The 18,381-nt window shown below is 43.5% G+C and overlaps 1 protein-coding gene across 1 annotated transcript in view; it reads left to right on the forward strand.

The window, feature by feature from the left end:
- Positions 1 to 809: 809 nt before the first annotated feature.
- Positions 810 to 18,381, forward strand: part of Tim23 (translocase of inner mitochondrial membrane 23) — a 42,314-nt gene continuing 24,742 nt past the window's right edge. The window contains exons 1-4 of the mRNA XM_077648286.1: positions 810 to 1,010; positions 5,372 to 5,430; positions 8,583 to 8,676; positions 12,945 to 13,032. Coding sequence (XP_077504412.1) covers positions 941 to 1,010; positions 5,372 to 5,430; positions 8,583 to 8,676; positions 12,945 to 13,032 — 311 coding nt within the window. The 5' untranslated portion in view covers positions 810 to 940. The remainder of the gene's footprint in view (positions 1,011 to 5,371; positions 5,431 to 8,582; positions 8,677 to 12,944; positions 13,033 to 18,381) is intronic.

Genomic DNA, 18,381 nt, shown 5'->3' on the forward strand with positions numbered 1-18,381 from the left:
CCAAATAAATTTATTTTACTCTCTCATAGGCTACTTAATCCCTCTTTAAATTAAGTTTAACGTGTGACTCGCATCATGCTGCCTAAGCAACATTCCAGGGCGAGGCAGATCTGTCAAAATAAAATATTTTCTGAGGGCGCCTTGTTACGTTACTTGCGAACGCTAACTACATTGACTGCAACAACTGCGATACGTGCAAAAAACTAAAATTTTATTGCAAGTGGCCAGAACACAACGACTTCACTCCAATACAATTGAACAGACGGATCGCGCCGCGCTTGTCGAGCAGCTAGAGCAGCGCCGCCGATGCCGGCTACTGGATCAATACCACCTAATTGACTGGATGCGACCGCCGCGACCCCTCACCACCCTGACCAGCCCCCCGCATTGGCGCAGATAGGGAAGTAGCTAGCGCCATCTCTTAACAACCGTCCGCAACTTAGGGCACGGTGGCTACAATGGGTGAGCGAGCGACGCCGCAGGCATGGATGAAGGAAAACTCTCCTCCATGGCCGCAGGCATCTTTCTAGAGGAGGCAATGGACTGAACTTCACCGTGACGCAATGTCCGCCGTAGGTTGGGAACGTAAAACGAGTAGATAAAAAACTTTTTCTTTATTGTTTGAGTCACATTTAAGAATAAATCAATAAAAAAAGAAAGAATCATTGTGTTATTACTTTTACATTTTTTTTGCGCACCGAAATGTGAGATTCTTGCGACCATAGAGCTTGCGACCATAACATGACTTTACCTTCCTCCATGGACCATCGTGACAACGCTGGGTCCAAGTGACGCAATTCCTTTTCCGTCGCCCGTCGTCCCCAGTCCCCACGCGGTTCTGCGCCATTCATCGCCCCGTGATGACATTAGCGCACTAGGATCAAAAATAAGCTCAACAGTCACTTACCATTACTATTCTTGAACCGCAGAAACGTCGTCTATGGACCGCCAAAGCGCTGGTTATTTCGGGGCCGCTTACCCGGCAATCGATCCTAGTTTCCAGATACCAGGTACGTGAAATCGCTTCCTGTGCCTTGTGGGTTAGCGACCTTGCGCCCTTCTCGCAACGACGAACTGCGTGAATTGTCGTACTTTGCTGAAATTTTGACGTTTCCTTGCATCAGTTGTGGCGTTTTGTGCCTCGTGCATGTATGTTTCAAGTATTACTGCTTTCGGTACGTGGTGGTCATTAGGAATTTAGATAAACGAAAAATCCGTGAAAGCTGTCTGTAGATGGAGGCGAAACGCTAAGGCGCCCGCGTGCTGTGCGGTGTCAGTGCACGTTAAAAACCCCCAGGTGGTCGAAAATTTTCAGGAGCCCTCCATTACGGTGCCTCTTTCTTCCTGGCTTCTCTTAGTCCCTCCTTTGTCCCTTCCCTTACGGCGCGATTCAGGTGTCCGCCGATATGCGAGACAGATACTGCGCATTTCCTTTCCTCAAAAACTGGATGGATGGATGGATACGGCTGAACCGTTTAAATCGGGCGGTGGCTCAAGGCACCTAGCCATGACATATGAAATTTTACTCTTATCTTGATTTTAGCCACCAATAAGATAACCTTCGCTTGGTTACTTCTACCCGCTTAAAATCTACTTTCCCTTCACTGTCCTTAAACCCCAATGCATTTGATAAATCAGCCCCGCTGCTTTCCACTGTAGGGTGAAGCCCTTTACAGAAAAGTGTCAAGTGTTCAGCCGTTTCCTCCTCTCCGCACGCAACGCACAACGTGTCTATCTCGTGGTACCTGACTCTGTCTTAGTCCGCAAAACTCCCGTCCTCGCCTCAAACAACAAAGAGCTTCCCCTACAATTAACATAGATATTTTCTTTGGAAATTGCCTGCTTAAAAATCCTGTATGTTCCCAGTGCTGATTTCTTCAGCATTCCTGTTTTCCACAGAGCTCTCTCTGTTTCTTTAACCTTTTTCTTAACCGATAACTATTGATTTGCCCCCCCTACTGCTGTCCAGATATTTGCTTGTCAATTTTATAGTCCGCTTTCTCCATTTCGTATCAACATTCTTTATATACAGGTATCTGAAAACTTTCCTAGCCCACTGCTTTTCCCCCATTTTTCTCAATCGCTCCTCAAATGCTATCTTACTGCTAGCTTCTCTGCTCTCAAACGACGCCCATCCCGTATCACCCTGTACCCCCTGATTTGGTGTAGTGCCATGTGCTCCCAAAGCTAGCCTCCCTACGCCACGTTGTTTAATTTCTAACCTTGCTTGAACATCTGGTCTCATGCACAGGACCGCATTACCGAAAGTCAGGCTAGGAACCATCACCCATTTCCAGATCCCTCTTACCACTTCATGCCTATTGTAATTCGACAGTGCCCTATTTTTCATGACAGCTCCATTCCTACTAGCTTTATTCATTACATAATTTTCATGCTCTGTCAGATACTCAGCACCGTTATTTATCCATACCCCAAGATACTTGTACTCTCCACTACTTCTAACGTGAACTCCTGTATTCTATGCTCGCTGACCTCATCATTAAATATCGACTGCAGATTTTTCCTTACTAAACTTGAAACCTAATCTATCTCGCTCTGTACCACATATGTCTATCAACTTCTGTAAATCTTCCTTGTTGTCAGCCATTAGCACTATATCATCGGCTAATTTTTAGTGCAGTGCGCCGCTTGGTGTACAGATTATGCTGTTCGCCAGATTGTTGCTGGTAATGCTTCTGCAGGTTTGCACAATAAAATTACGAAATTTTCACTCGAAGTGTGGTGGGTATGAGCTGTGATGTGGTTCAGGACGGGGGGGGGGGGGGGGGGGGGGGGGGGGGGGGCGGTTTCTGCTTCTGCATTGCATTCAGCTGTACACCATTTCACAGGCTTTTGTAATCTTTAATTTGTTTGCAGCTACATTATTTTATTTGTATAATTATATGAAATATACCGCCAGCATTTGTTTAAGCCATTACGGTGTTTAAGACCTTACAGCAGTCAAGCAATAGCAGTGCAAAAAAATTAGTGGAAAAAAAATGCATGTGATGTTTAATATGGATCGGATTCAAAACTGGCAAAAACTGTCCGTGCTAAATATACACTACCGCTTTAACAAGGAATAAAAAGAACTAGGAAAACGGGGAAAATGTAATACTGAAACTGCACGTGAAAAGTTTCCCAAGTATAAATCGTTAGTCTCTGAAGTCAACCCATGTGACTTGTTATACATAGTTCACTCCAGGAAAATGACCTCAACTGTCGACATTGCAGTGGTCAACACTGCCACTTACACTATACATGCCAATTTAGCTCGCAAAGATTTTAGACTACTTCAGTTCATCACTTGTTCACAGTTTTAACCACACGTGATTGGCCCTAGTTTGTGTGTTGTTAGAGCCTCCAGCTGAGAGAATGGTTGGGTTGAGGTTTATTATTTTTTTTTGTGCAGTTATGCTACGTTGGTGCTTTTGACGACTTTGCTGAGTTTGAAAAATTGCACATTTTTATTTTCTTTTACCGATTATTTTTATGTATGTTCAGCAATGCTGGGGTCTGAAATATGGTAATACAAATGAGTTATGTGGAGATATGGAGGCATGCCAGTGTAAAATGAGCCAATATTTTCAGAGCACCAGCATCAGCCTGAGGCTATGATTTATCTCTCTTTTCCCACATATTGTTAGATTGACACATTGTTCCTATGATTTATCTCTCTTTCCCCATATATTGTTAGATTGACACATTGTTCCATGTAGCATAATTCAAGCTGAATTAACCAATGGTACCTTCACAAAGTTCTTGCTTGTTGGCATGAAGGAAATAAAATATGTGTAAGTGCTGACCAAATGCTCTTACGGGCTTTTCAACATGCTCACGATAGCTTTTGAACATCTTCCCCACATGTGTAAGTGCTGACCAAATGCTCTTACGGGCTTTTCAACATGCTCACGATAGCTTTTGAACATCTTCCCCACCAAGTTTGGTTCAATTGTTCCAGTGCTCGACAAATATTAAACCTTTGCTCTGTTTTTATACATAACATGTTGGCGGGATGACAATTTCTTTTCTGCTTTTAGGCAGCATCTATGCAACATGTTTCACTTCTTTTCCGTTATTCCTTCCCTTGCACTCAGAAATACTGTCAACAAACTTGTGTAAATGATGCCATGAGTGCCAGGATGGTGTGTTGTAGCTTTTGTGGTGTCAGTGTTGGTAATCCCATCAGACAACAATACACGTTTGCTCTGTGCTCCTTGTAATAGATGGGGTATAATATTCTGTGAAGCGCTCATAAGGGGAAGCTGCTTACCTCCATGGTGGAAGGTAGCCTTGATTACTGGCATTAGTTAGGCAGTAACTATTGTGTAATGAATAGTCTCTTGTTGCTGGATCCCAGCTGTAAAAAGGCTGCATGTTCTGTCAAACATATTTTGGCTGTGAGAATCAGTGAAAAAATGTTTTGAGCTGAAAGTATGGCCTAATGTATTGAACTATGCTGTTTTGATGTTTTGAGTTTTCGGTGCAATGTGGGTAGACTGTCTCTGACAAGTTAGTTCAATTGCGTGTATGTTTGCTGTCTTTGGCTTGGTAACATGGCTTAGTTTTTCAGATAAGTGTCTGTTCGGAAGTAATAAAGTTGTGCGAAGATGTTTAAATTTTCTCTACCGGCCCTGGAGAAACGTGTAATGGAGGGTCCCAGTAATGAAATATAGAGGGTGTATGCTTTGATGTTATAGTCCTTTAACTGCCATGTAACATTGCAGCTTTAAAAATTGCTGTGCAAACTTTAGAGCTGCAGTGTCTCGTTGTAATTATCACCCTGTTTCATGAACAACCTCAGTTGTCAGGGCTTGGAGTTTAGTCGGTGTAAAATAGACAGTTTTGAGAAGCTCAGTGCATGTTCAAGGTACACCTGCTCCTTGAGGCACTTCTTTTCATTAACTTCTTGTATCCTTGCCTTGAAGAAAAGGAAAGACACTTTTAGTTGAAGCTGGCCTTTAGAAGTGTCTTAGTAGATGAATGAACAGAGCCAGCATTTCAGTGGCACAGTGTGCCCATGCAGGTAGGAATCTGTTCATTCTGGCATTGGCTATGGTGTGTGTTACCAGGAGAGTTTTGAGGCAGTACAACGACAGCCGGGTATGCGCTTCCTCCTATGTTACCACAGGCTGCAGTGCATTCAAATTCTAGGAATGAAGGGCAGGTGTAGTAGGTGTGATGTTGAACCTTTTAACATAAGCGTGTTTTATTGCTCAGTTCGAGCGTAACATCTAACAATATGTGTGTTATGTACAACGTGCATTTTCAGTTAATCCGTTCTAGCCACCATCATTCGTGCTATGTCTTCTGTGAATTTTGGGGGAGTTTTCTGCCTGGGTTTGGTTTATGAACTGCATTTATCTTGCAGGTGGGCAGAATGCACCAGTGTCACCGTACCTGAACTTCGACCCAGCCTATATCAATGCGGTAGGCACAGCTACTTCATTAATTTGGGCAAATAAGTAGCTTCTCGTGGGCTCTAAAATAGCGTGTTGCTCAGTGTTACTGACCTTCGCATAAATTGCTTCTTTTTGTTGTGGTGTAGGGAGGCATTCCTGCTGTAGAAAGCTCAAAAAGTCGTCCCATAAAACACTTTGTTCCTGTGTAATGGTTTGGATGAATCTGCAGATGTTAAGTTTGAAGAAAGATAAACTCCCAAAGCACTAGCTGTTAAGGAGGGTGTGATGCACTGAGACTGAAAGATTATGTGACAGGACTGAAGTCGTGAAACAAGCCACCGTGGTGGCTCAATGGTTATGGTGCTCGGCTGCTGACCTGAAAGATGCAGGTTTGATGCCGGGTGCGGTGGTTACATTTCGATGGAGGCGAAATACCAGGCTCCTGAAATACCAGGCACGTTAACAAACCCCAGGTGGTTGAAATTATCTGAAGCACTCCACTATGGCGTCCCTCATAGCCTGAGCCGCTTTGGGACTTTAAACCCCTGAAAACCAAACCGAAATCCTGAAACAGGGTTGCTCTGGCTAAGCAGGGCAATGCGGATGTTATATTCTGGTGGGAAAAATACATTCCTGTTGCGCAGTTTGAGTTCATGCCATGTGATCTTAGTTTTTACTTGGCTCCATCATGGTTTTGCAGTCATGAAGGAAAGGAACCTTGCAGTCCTGTAGTTTCACTGCCAGAGTGAAACTTAAAATCACCAAGTTCAGTTTGGTTAAAAACTAAAGCTTGCATAAATTGTTTTCAGTGTGCCTTTAGTTTACGAGTGTCATGAAAACTGTGTATTGGTAACCAAGCAAATGGTATGTTGAAGGCAGTTATGTGATACAAGTTTCAGGTTGACACTATGACAGGGGTATGGCATGCTTAATACGAAATACAGTGGACTCTTGTTAATTTGAGATTTCCATTTCAATGCCCAGTTTATTTGAACTAGTGCTCTGGTCCTGTTGAGTGTGCTCAGAAACCTCACCCTAATTTGAACTCTGCATAATTTAGACAAATTTCCGATCCCCTTAGAGTGTGAATTAATGTCTAAGAGATAACAACATATGTACCATAAACGTCAAATGAAACGTGAATAGGGTAACTGTAATGCTAACTCAAGAACACAAAATATTAACCGCTGGTCAAGTGATATTTGGTGTGCATATGTCGTGGGCCCTCTTGCCGTGGACAATATCCTAGCACTACATTTGTCAACACTGTCAGATCATTATCTGTAATTTGGCGATTTACCGAGCCTTTCTGACCCATTTCTCGTGTCTTTTCATTTTACTCTAAAGGTTCCTCATGCATTTTAGAGGTAGGTGTGGAAAAGATGGTAGAAATTGGTATATAAAAATACAACTTATTTTACTTATTATATATTGATAATGCAAGGAGAGTGAACGGCCACATTTCTTTTTTCCTGTGATGACATTGCGTGTTAACCAATCAATGTAGTGCTTTCTTGATGTACACATAGTGGAAACTTAATTTCTTATTTGCCGTATTGGAAATGCCCGCAGCTCGTGGTGTGGCCACGATTTGCTGCATTGTTATTCGTACATTCAGGTGCACAAGTGCTGTGTGCAGTCCAGATATGAACACAGTAGGGGCCCTAACTCTTCCCATTGTCCTTGGAGTGCAAGTAGAGTTGAGAGGCTTTTTTCTCCTTCATCCTTTTCCTTCTTTTCTTATGTTTCTGATTTGTTTATTTTTATGCCTCTGCAATTGGCCACTTGGCTTCTGCTTTGTGTGTGCACTACTTGTATTTTAATTTTTATGGGAGTTAGAGGCAGAGTGGCAAACAACGACCCAGAAGTTCTTTTCACTAGGTTCCACTGTTCCTTTTACTTCCTATTTGAAAAAATGATAGAACAGGCGCTTTTTACACAGCAATTGGACTCTATTGCTGTGAACATCACTCACTGCCAAGCTACATGGCCATAAGTGATGGGCAGTGCTTAAACATAATCCTGCATGGTATGCAGAGCTCATGGAGTGCAATTGTAAGGTCTCCTTCTTTTCTTGTATGTCATTCATTATGACATAATACTGGAACTGGTGTTGACGGGTCAGCTCTCATGCTATCATGAGGGCTGCTGCTCAAGGTAGCAGTGGGAGCCACAGGCAGCAGTAGCAATTGCAACATTGACAATCGGGATGATGCTTTTAGGTCCTCAAGTCAAGGGAAAATAGAGATAAGTGTTCAAATTGAGGGAAATGGGTGGAGGCTGAACATTGTAAATTTCATTTTGCCATTTCTGTTGTGCAATTAAGAAAAATTCCATTTGAGCATTGTTGGTGAGGTGCCTTAGAGGCTTTAGGGATTCCTCATGACTCGCAAGGCACTGGTTCAGGCCTTTTTTTAGGAATATAGTGTGAACCTTTCCTAGCCAATTACCAAAGAATCTTGGGTTGATGGTAGTGCAATGTCAGTGCTCTATTAGGACAGAAAACTAGGCTAGTTGAAATGTAGATTCGTATTGAAAAAAAAAAAAAAATACAGTGCAAAGAACACTGACCAAAAGACTAGAGGCCAAACATGGCGCTGTCTCACAACTGAAAGGTTTAATACATGAGAGTGGTACACTTGCACACCCAAGGATTGCACTTGTGGGCAAAGGGGGCATTTTTGCCTAGTCATTGCCACTGATCGTCGGTTTGAATGTAATCTTTGGTTTATGCCCCCTTGTCGCATGCGCATTCCTTGAGTGTGTAAATGTACCACTCTCATGTATTAAACCTTTCAGCTGCGAGACAGTGCCATGTTTGTCCTCTAGTCTTTTGGTCCTTTTTGTTTGCGCTGGTTTTTTTTTTCAATATGAGTCAATGCTCTAGGCAGCCAGCATTTTGTAAAATAGCCAGTGTCTATATAGTTCTTTGAAAGACCCTGTATGGTGCTAGGAGCAAATGCAGGAAGTGCTGTTTTTCTAATAAGTTGCATTCTCTTTGAAATTTTATCAGTTTGTCATGGAAGGTTGTAACATATATGTTTGCTGCTCTTTGTTGTCTCAAGTTGCAGTAACATTACTGACAAAGCTTATGTAAAGCTATAATAAACCTTATTTGTGTCTTGTGCTCAAAAACTTGTTTTTTATTTTTATTTTTTTATATCATGAACTTTGATGCAGGGTGGACCAGAGTGGATTTTTCCAGAGGGTGCATCACGGCAACGGGGGCGTTTTGAATTGGCATTCTCACAAATTGGTGGTTCAGTAATGGTTGGTAAGTACACACGGACATTGACACAATGCTGCTGCCATTTCTCTGCATTTTAGCATCAAAAACCACGTAGGTAATGAATTATTGACAGAGGGTACATTTTGCATCCACAGTTAGCTGTACAGGTGCGGACAAAAGTAAACTGAGCACGCCGCACGAGAAAAAACTGTGCACATATTGAGGTGTGCACATGTGCATGGCGCTTTTCATTTTTAGTCTGACTTGGCTAGGCGGTGCTTACACGTAGTTTTTTCTTGTGAGCTGTGCTCCGTTTACTTCTGTCCGCACCTGTGTAAGACTAGGAGCTTAGAGTATCGCAGAACCTTTTTTAAGCCATCCCATCATGTTTCAGGTACCTTATTTTGGCTTTTGCTTATGTTCGGAGTAAGAAATTGGGCACTTTTTCTTTTTTTTTTCTTTCCAAGCTCATCTAGAGGGTAAATTCAATCTTTTTGTAAATATATAGAATGGAGGCTTAGTCCTGTTGTATTTAAAATGTAAAAAATTGCAGTGTAAGTGCAATTCAGTGGTAAAGTTTGCAGAATTTTCATCGTAGTTAAAAGCTAGAAAAGGACATATAAAAATGTGCTATCACTGTGTATGTGCTTGCATATGCATACTGGACATTCTTTCTAATTGTTGATTAAGTACCGCTGTGGCTGTACAAAAAAAAAAGCTTTCTGTACATAAATGACATTGTTTACACTTTCTGTGAGCCTTTTCATTGGGGGAATAAAAAAAGGAGTCATCAGTCAGTGGAGTTTTCACAAAACACAGCATAAATGTTGAAGCAGTGCTTTTCTGCATGCTGCTGCAGAAAGCTTGAGATAGTGTTACTTGACGTGTCCAGTAGGTTCCAAATATCAGCTACACACTTATTCATTTTTTATTGGCTGTTGTTGCAAGAAACAAAGTGACTTGATTTGTATGCACACGCTGCCACTGTACTGACTTTGGACTGCTCAGTTCCTGTACAGAGCATATTTGTCAATGCCTGTGGTTTGAAATACAGTCGAACCTGGATATATCGAATTCGAAGGGAATTGCGAAATAGTTCGATACATAGATAATTCAACATATATAAAAAATGGCAATAGAACAGTTTTTGTGTAGCCTTTAACCAAGAATACATTGCTCCCATGCTTGACGCATTCTTGCAGCGCACCGCTCGCTAGGCGTTCCAACGCCTAACCTGCTTCGCGTCGAATTTGCAGCGGAAGATGGTTTGATCCTGTACCGGTAAACTGTAACTGTAATAATATCATTAAATTCAAGGTACGGTTGGCTTCAGCAGTGTCTTAGGCAGTGAAGCATGCCAGACAAGGGCCACCGCAAAAACTTAGTTATGTTGGCTTCACCACATGACAGTGATGTGGTGTGAAAAATGAGTACAAGAGACTGCAGGTCATCTTCTAATACTCCTTATGTTCACCTTGGCACGCGGTTTCACAGCGCCAGCACTGCCAGCGTCTGCCCAAGGCTATGCAGTCAATCCGTCTACGCTTGTGAAAGGGGTTCGAAGAGTGCCATTAAAAGAAGTGGCACTTAAGGGGCATGGCACACAGTTCGGTATAATACCCGTTTTTTCTCAGTCTGCCCCTCACGTAATGTCTCCTGTGGACCTTTGAGGATGTACTGCTGAACATGCGTTCAATATGCGTGAACAATAGGGCTATATGTTTGCATAGGATTTTAGAGGGGATGTTCTGACTGTTCGACATGATTTGACTTTTCGATATGAACAATGATTGAGTATACGTTATCTGGGTTCGATATATTCGAGCTCGACTGTAGAACTTTGTAACTGCTGCTTATTCATAATTGGAAATCACATTTGCTATTATTTGTGGGCTGCCAGCTCCCATCTGCCTTTGTAAAAAGTAAGTAACTAGTAAAGATTTATAAAGGATTGAGGTATGTTGATGCTTTGTGACTTGAGTTAACGGCGAATTGCACGGCAAACGATAAGTCAGTGGCTGTCTTTACCTTGTTTCCTGTCCTTGTCTCGTTTTGTGTTATAGTAACACCCCGGTTTTACATACTGACACATTATAAACACTGTACAGGTGCAGACAAAAGTAAATGGAGCATGCTATTACCTTCTAACATTTTTCATGCGATGCCTAATTGAAACTGGGAGCTCTGGCATGTCAAAGCTGCTATTGGACGTGAGTGTGCTTGCTCGTGGACAAATATTTCTTTATATCCGATAGGAAAGGCGTAATTGCAATTAGTACGGAATAGCGTGCTCTGTTTACTTATGTCTGCGCCTGTACTTTTAACTTTTGACTATATACTGGTGCCAGAGTCCAGCCTTATTTGTTGTGGTTTTTGTCAGAACAGCTTGGAAAGGACCATATAAACTTATAGGGTGACAAATTAGCAGTGCAGACATCAAGTGTGAAGAACTCCTTTGGAATTGGTGCTAGGTATACGAAGGTCATACGAAAAATTATCGATCAATTTTTTTACAAGTTATTAGACTGCATTACTGAAACCAAAACTGCATCATCTTATTTTGCAGACATTCATTCATTTTTACACAAAGTCTCCATTTCTCTACCCACACTTTTTCCACTTACACTTAGGGCAGAGGTTTGAAGATTCTAGTAGAGACAGTGATGTACTGCTGTCTCGATTGCCTCTGTTCCCTCATAGTGTTGTCCTAGTGTTTTATACTGTACATATCCAAACAGGTGAGATGCTGATGCTGTGGTGGCTCAGTGGCTATGGTGCTCGGCTGCTGGCGTGACAGGCACGCAGGTTCAATCCCGGCCGCGGCGGTCACATTTTGATGGAGGCGAAATGCTTGTGCTGTGCTATGCCAGTGCACATTAAGTAACCTCAGGTGGTCGAAATTATCCGAAGCCCTACCACTACGGCATCCCTAATAGCCTGAGTTGCTAAACCCCATAAAAAAAAAGAAGACATATCCAAAGAGGTGCAAGTCCGAAGGACCCAGATCACGGTTGTAGGGTACATGCGGAAAAGCTTCTCACCCGATTGTGTTGGTTTCCTTCATTGTTGTCATGCTGCAAGATGAGTTGCCTTTGAAGTTGCTGAATTGCACAGTGGAGCTTTTAGAGTATTTTTAATATAAACAAGTCACATTTATGGTTCAAGCAATCGATCAAAATCTGATCAGTCATATTCCAGAAGATCATGCCTATAGTCTTAGCAGCTAATGGTGCTGTCTTTGCTTCCTTTCATGGTTGAAAATTTGAGTGATGCAATTATGTACTTTGCCATTCATGTTCAAAGTGGTGCAGCCAGCTTTTTTTATGCGTCGTAGTACAGAGCAGGATATCATTTTCACTTTGATGCCTTTGGAGGAGTTCTGCAGTGAGAGTTTCATACTGAGCTTTGTGCTCCTTAGCCAGCAAGTACAGTACCCAGGGGGCACAAATCTTATGTTAGTATGAGCTTTCATTCATTTTGTGGCCTGTGTTGTGCTAAGTTTTGTGCAGCCCAGCTATTTTCTTTGATGGTTGATCAGCAATTTCCTTTTTGGCTCCCCCCTAAAGACTCAGGTTCGATCCCGTCTGCGGCAGTTGCATTTTGATGGAGGCGAAATGCTAGAGGCACATGTACTGCGCCATGTCAGTGCACATTAACGAACCCCAAGTGGTCAAAATTATCTAGAGCCCTCCATTACGGCATCCCTCCTAGCCTGAGTAGCTTTGGGACATTAAACCTCATAAACCAAACCAAACCAAACCTAACCTTTTTTGGCTTCTGTTTTCTTTGGAGATGCCCTCTTGGCCCCCTGGAGGGAAAAATATAAAGTCTCTTTACCATTGGGAGGCTCTCCGATCCGGAGACTCAGACGAAGGTCATCCAACTGGCAGAAGACGTCGCCAGGAGCCAAGACCTTCTGGCCATCGTTTAGGCGAGGGGCCTAAAGCCCCTCAAACTGTTGGAAATAAAAAGTTTTACAATCTGAAAATTGGCTTCTGTAGAGGCTGTCAGAGGGTGAACACTCTGATGCTGATCTTCATTGCTTGTCGGAACATTTCTGAAGGGTCTTTTCCATCTTCTGACACTGCGAACGCTCGTCCATGCGTCACCAATTTTGCACTGAAGCAGTTGGTAAATTTCCACGGCACGAATTTTCTCTATAATCAGAAATTCTGCTCCCTCTTGATGCCAAATTACACTTACTAGTTTCCCAGGAGAGATGTTAAGTGATGGCCTTAGAAGTATTCAGCAGGCTGATTTGTTTGCCTGGTGTTTGGAGAAGTTCTGCTGTCATAGTGGTACGTTTGTTATAGGGGCAGCCTTTGGAGGAGTGACAGGATTCTACAGGGGCCTCCGGGAGACAAGTCTTGCAGGACATACTGGCAGTGTACGGCGCACTCAGTAGGTGGACTCGTATTGTATTTTTTACTCTCTGTAACTCTAGCAAATGTTCCAGCTACTGTTTCAGAGAAACCTTTATTTTCTGTTTGTTGATTGATTTTTATTGTGAAAAAGTGGCATCTTTCATACAGAAGTTAATGATTCATGAGCACCTAATGTTTCTGAAAGTTCACATACACATATCTATCATTTCATTGGCACAGATGTCAAAAATCTGTAAACACAAGGACAAACAATAAGGTTATGCCAGGTCCTGAGGCACATCAGTGTAAGTGGTAACCAAAGAGCTGATGTTTGTGGTGCATGAGCTCGCAAGGGTAAAGTTCAAAGTAAACATTCCATATAAAGGTTGCATGAAGCAATGGCAAACTGCAGGTGGTAAAGGGAATCCTGTGCTAATGGTGTTTATATAGACACCAAGATGTCTTATTGAGCGATTTTATGCTGCTGGTGCATCGGACACACACCCTACACACAACTTCATACGCATGAAGCAAGGAAAACCTTTTTGTGAACTATATGTGGAGTAGTGGTTATGGTAAACCACATATTATTTCATGCATAAAACTCTTGAAATCCAGAAAAACATTTCACAGTATTCCGCAGCGAATGCATTTCTTTCCAGCCCATCTTGCCCTAAGGAGGAACTGCAAATGTATATGTGTTGTCGTTAGGTTCGTAAAGAAAGGAAATGTGTTAAACTAAATTTAAAAACATTTTGTCTTTTAGTGCAAGGGTTCAGACGTGGCAGTAATTTGCTGTAATGACATTACAGCAATTTAATTACATTTTTGGCAATTTGTAATGTAATAAATTAGTTTTGACCATTAATTTGGCAGTGAAAGTAATTAATTACTTTCAAAATTACTTTTATTAAAAATGTACCACTGCACTTTGTTTTGGCAAAGCTGTAGTCTCTTTCGTTTGCCAGGTTGGGCACCTTGAAAACAGAAGTGCCATATGAAAAGCCTGGCCGCAAGCCAGAGTAGTTACACACGCAGTTCAGTGGCGATATGTGTGCAGAGCTTAGCCGCCACCTTAGAATAAGGAAAAACAAAGGCGCGGTCAAATCTTGATACTATAACGAACACAGATATTACGAATTCTTATATCGAATATATCGAACTCTTCGTAAATATTAAGACGATAGCCTTTAATGGCTCATCCCCGCAGGGGGGCGTCTGCAGCTTGCAGGCATTGGTGAGTGGCGACACCACGGGTTCCCGAGCATCCGCAGGGACATCCCTGCAGGGGGATGATGGTGAACAGTGCATCACCACGGACTCGAGCACCCGTGCTTCGCCGTGCGTGGCATCGCCGTGTTCAGGGAAAAGGAAATCCTGGTGTTTGAGCCGATGCCGAGCGTTTGGACCCTTAAGGCCCCTCGGCGGAGGCAACACACCACTTTGGCCCCAGCTTCCTGTAGACGGCACCTCCGGCCCGACCGGGGGGAATCGGCAGTCGCCTTTTCCTATCCTCCCCTTCAGCTTTCACTTTCCTATCTCTGTCTCACAACTCTTCTATATCCTACTAACTTCTTGGTTTTTCCTCTTTTCCTGACGGCGAGGGTTAACCGTGTGTGACCAACTACCCTGAGTTGCGTCATATTTGGTTATAGTTGAGGTGTACAGCTGGTGTAGGCAGGACTTGCTTTCCAGTTCCTGTCGCGTCCCCTTGTTGAACTCGGTGGTGGGTGGCTGGCACCATGACCGAACAACAAGTGTATTTTATGGTTACTTCATTCCTTTCTTCTGATCGCCCTTTGAAAAGAGGGCGCACCGATATGACAGCAAGGTTCTTTGCAAAGAATCCCAGTAACTTTTCAATATTTCACGTGGTTCACTCTAACCATGAAGAAAAAACTGCCAGACTCATTTCACCGTTTCTCGTGACAGAAACTCTCACAGACACCATAGGCCAGGGGTACAAAGTAAAAAAATTAGCTAATGGAGACGTTCTACTCGAAGTTCTCTATAACCACCTGCATGAAAAACTGCAAGAAGTCACTTGCTTTGGAGACATTCCTGTACTAGTCAGCCCACACCGATCATTGAATACAGTCCGTGGAGTCATTTCAGACGATAGCCACCGCGGTGGCTGAGTGGTTATGGCGCTTGGCTGCTGGCTTGAAAGACGCGGGTTCGATCCCGGCCGCGGCGGTCGAATTTCGATGGAGGCGAAATTCTAGAGGCCCGTGTACTGTGCGATGTCAGTGCACGTTAAAGAACCCCAGGTGGTCGAAATTTCCGGAGCCCTTCACTACAGCGTCTCTCATAGCCTTAGTCGCTTTGGGACGTTAAACCCCCATACTAAACCAAACCAATCATTTCAGACGATGTCTTAAGATACTTGACTGAGGAGGAACTTTTGGAAGGCCTAAAGGAACAGAATGTCACGAACATGTACAGGATTAAAATCAGACGAGACGATAAAGGAACCCAAACAAAGCACATTGTCCTCACCTTCGCTTCAAGCACACTTTCAGAGTCTGTAGAGGTCGGATACACCAAAATCAAGCTGAGACCATACATTCCAAACCCACATCGATGCTACAAATGCCAGAAGTATGGCCACGGTTCGCAGAGCTGCCGGGGCAAACAGACCTGCGCCAAATGTGCTTCCCACGACCATCCCACTGAAAACTGTGATGTCGAACCCCACCTTTGCATAAACTGTGAGGGCAGCCACCCAGCTTACTCACAGTCATGCCCAGCCTGGAAAAAAGAAAAAGAAATTATTGCACTCAAAGTAAAAGAAAACATATCGTTCAAAGAAGCGTGGAAACGACTCTTGTTGGGGGAGAACCAAACCTAATCTGCTGTGGTGCGACAGGGCGCAGCATCACAGCGGCCATCGGCACCTGCACAGCTCACAAACAGTGAGCCTGGAGCAGGGCCACCCATACCCCCGGTGGCCACAGCTAGTTCTGCGCCACCACCCACAAAACAGGCCGCGCAGACCTCCAGGTCTGCCGGCCCTAAGGCCCCTTCTCGCACGGAGAGGTCCAACATAAAAACAGCCGTGCGTTCAGCACGTTCTTCCAGCGTATCTGAGGATGCGATGGACACAGCTCCTCCCTCGCCCCCGCAGCAGCGGCGGCAAAGCTCTATCGAGCGAAAAAAAAGGGATAAAAGCCCAATAACTGGTCCAAAAGACCCATCAGCCTAGGTTTTAAACCTTATCCCTATCTAGTCTATACAGTAGAATCTCGATAAACGGAAGTCGTTTAAACGGAACCAACGCTTAAATGGAACAATCGCCTTGCAGTTGGTTGGTTTTGTATTAAGGCAACGTAAAAAAAAAAATCTCGTTAATCGGAACAAAATTTTTCCGACCACCGTTTATCGTATAAACGGAACCGAAAATAGGCTCGAAACCGCGACTTGACGTGAACACACAGCCCTATGGTACGCGTTACTGCACCCCCCCCCCCCCCCCCCCCCCCTCTTTCCGATTTCAGTCTTTGGATGTTACCGGTTTTCTCGCACATTGCAACCGCATCGCTTGCTTTCTGTCACGGTGTGCTTGTAGTTGTGGTTTACATCCGCTGTTGAGCGTCGTCTGCGACATTTCGTCGCGAAGTCAGCATCCGATGGCAACGCAGAAGCGACCTCACAATGCCCTTACATTAGAAGGGAAGGTGGAGATAATCAACGACTTCGAGAGTGGTCGCTTCACAAAAACAACGCTTGCGATGAACTACGCTGTCCCCAAGAGCAGCCTCACGAGGATACTTCAGGACAAGGATAAGCTGCGGCAAGCTTTCGGGACGTCACGCTCTGGCCCTCAAAGAAAACGACTGCGGGTGGCCAACCACGAATATCTGCAGAAGTGCCTGGTGGTTTCGCTGCGGAGAGCCCGCAGTGAAAACATTCCGGTCAGCGGGCCACTCATTCACGTACAAGCAGAAGAATTTGTTCTGCAGCTCGGCTGCAATTGCGCGCACACCTGCCTCGTCGGGACCAAGCAGCGCAGAACGGATTGCGAAATCCTGAACCTTCTCTCGTTAAACGAAACTCCTGATAAACGGAACATATTTTCCCGGTCCCTTGAGGTTCCGTTTAACGAGAGTCCACTAATCATGGCATTTCTAGTTCACTGGAACTGTCGTGGACTTTTACACAACTACACAGACATAACAGATATTTTAAATTCATTCTCTCGGTAGCACTGTGTCTCCAGGAGACTAACCTAGGACCACAGAAAAAAAAAACATTCTTAAAAAGCATCAAGTCTTTCGCTGTGACCGAGAGAACTCAAGCAGGCTCTCTGGAGGCACTGCTATTGTGGTCCAGGGTGGTGTTGCGGTTATTCCTTTATGATTGATGCTAAACTGTACATGCTCCTTGAAAGTGCTCGTCCAGACGGTCCTGCAGACATAAGAAAGAATACGAAAGACTCTAATCAATATACGCGAAATGCGATATGGCTAATATGCACTGCAACAGGAAAACACATGCGTGCCATTAAGGGGGGACACTGGTCTTAGAGCTATTTTCCTTATTTTGAAGCCTATCCTGATGAAATCATACAAATTTGTTCAGTTTTTTATGCTGGTTTCAAATATGTAATTTTTTTCTTTCTAAGTCAATTAGTCAATGAAATAATTAATTTTCATTGTTCATTAATTAGTACCTCCGTGCAGAAAAATTGGCTCTATAAAAAATTATTTCTAATGCATGGCAACATAGTACAATGACCAGAGAGTGCAACGATCGAAGCAGTTTTTTCATTTTACCCTTATTAGCAATTTTGCAGCACTTGGAATACCATCCTTCAAGTTGTGCCTATCATGCTTCAATGAACTTTGCAAAATAAAAAAGTTTTGAAGGTTAATTAAAGAGTTCTGCTTCGATCATTGCACTGACTGCACTTCCAGCTTTCTTTAGCAAAAAAAAATACATCTCTGCCCATCATAGGTACAGAGATATCGACAAACTAAAACAAGCAGGTGTCCAAAATTTGCGTTTCGAGAAAATTGAGAAAAACAAACGACATAATTTATTCAAAATTTCATGAAGATATATACATATTTACATTTCTTAAGGGCTAATAAGCACCAGGCATGTAGTCAGACTGCTTGGTTTGACTAGAATGGCGCTTTTTCAGTGCCCGATGCATGGTTTCAGTAGAGGCACGCTTGCGTGCAGATTCTGCTGTCCGGCGCCTGTCTTTCTCGGTCATCCTCCTGATATTATGTTGGCCAGGGTTCATACTGAGCTTGCTCAGTATTTGGGAAGATGCCTTCAGGTTTCCCGCATTGAAGCGGACAACAGCCTCTGCAACGGCTGCTTGAACTGAAAACAGTGAAGCATGTCTCTCCTTTGGTGCAAGCGACCATATCAGCGA

The sequence above is a fragment of the Amblyomma americanum genome, chromosome 1, assembly GCF_052857255.1.
Source record: "Amblyomma americanum isolate KBUSLIRL-KWMA chromosome 1, ASM5285725v1, whole genome shotgun sequence".
Classification (NCBI taxonomy): domain Eukaryota; kingdom Metazoa; phylum Arthropoda; class Arachnida; order Ixodida; family Ixodidae; genus Amblyomma; species Amblyomma americanum.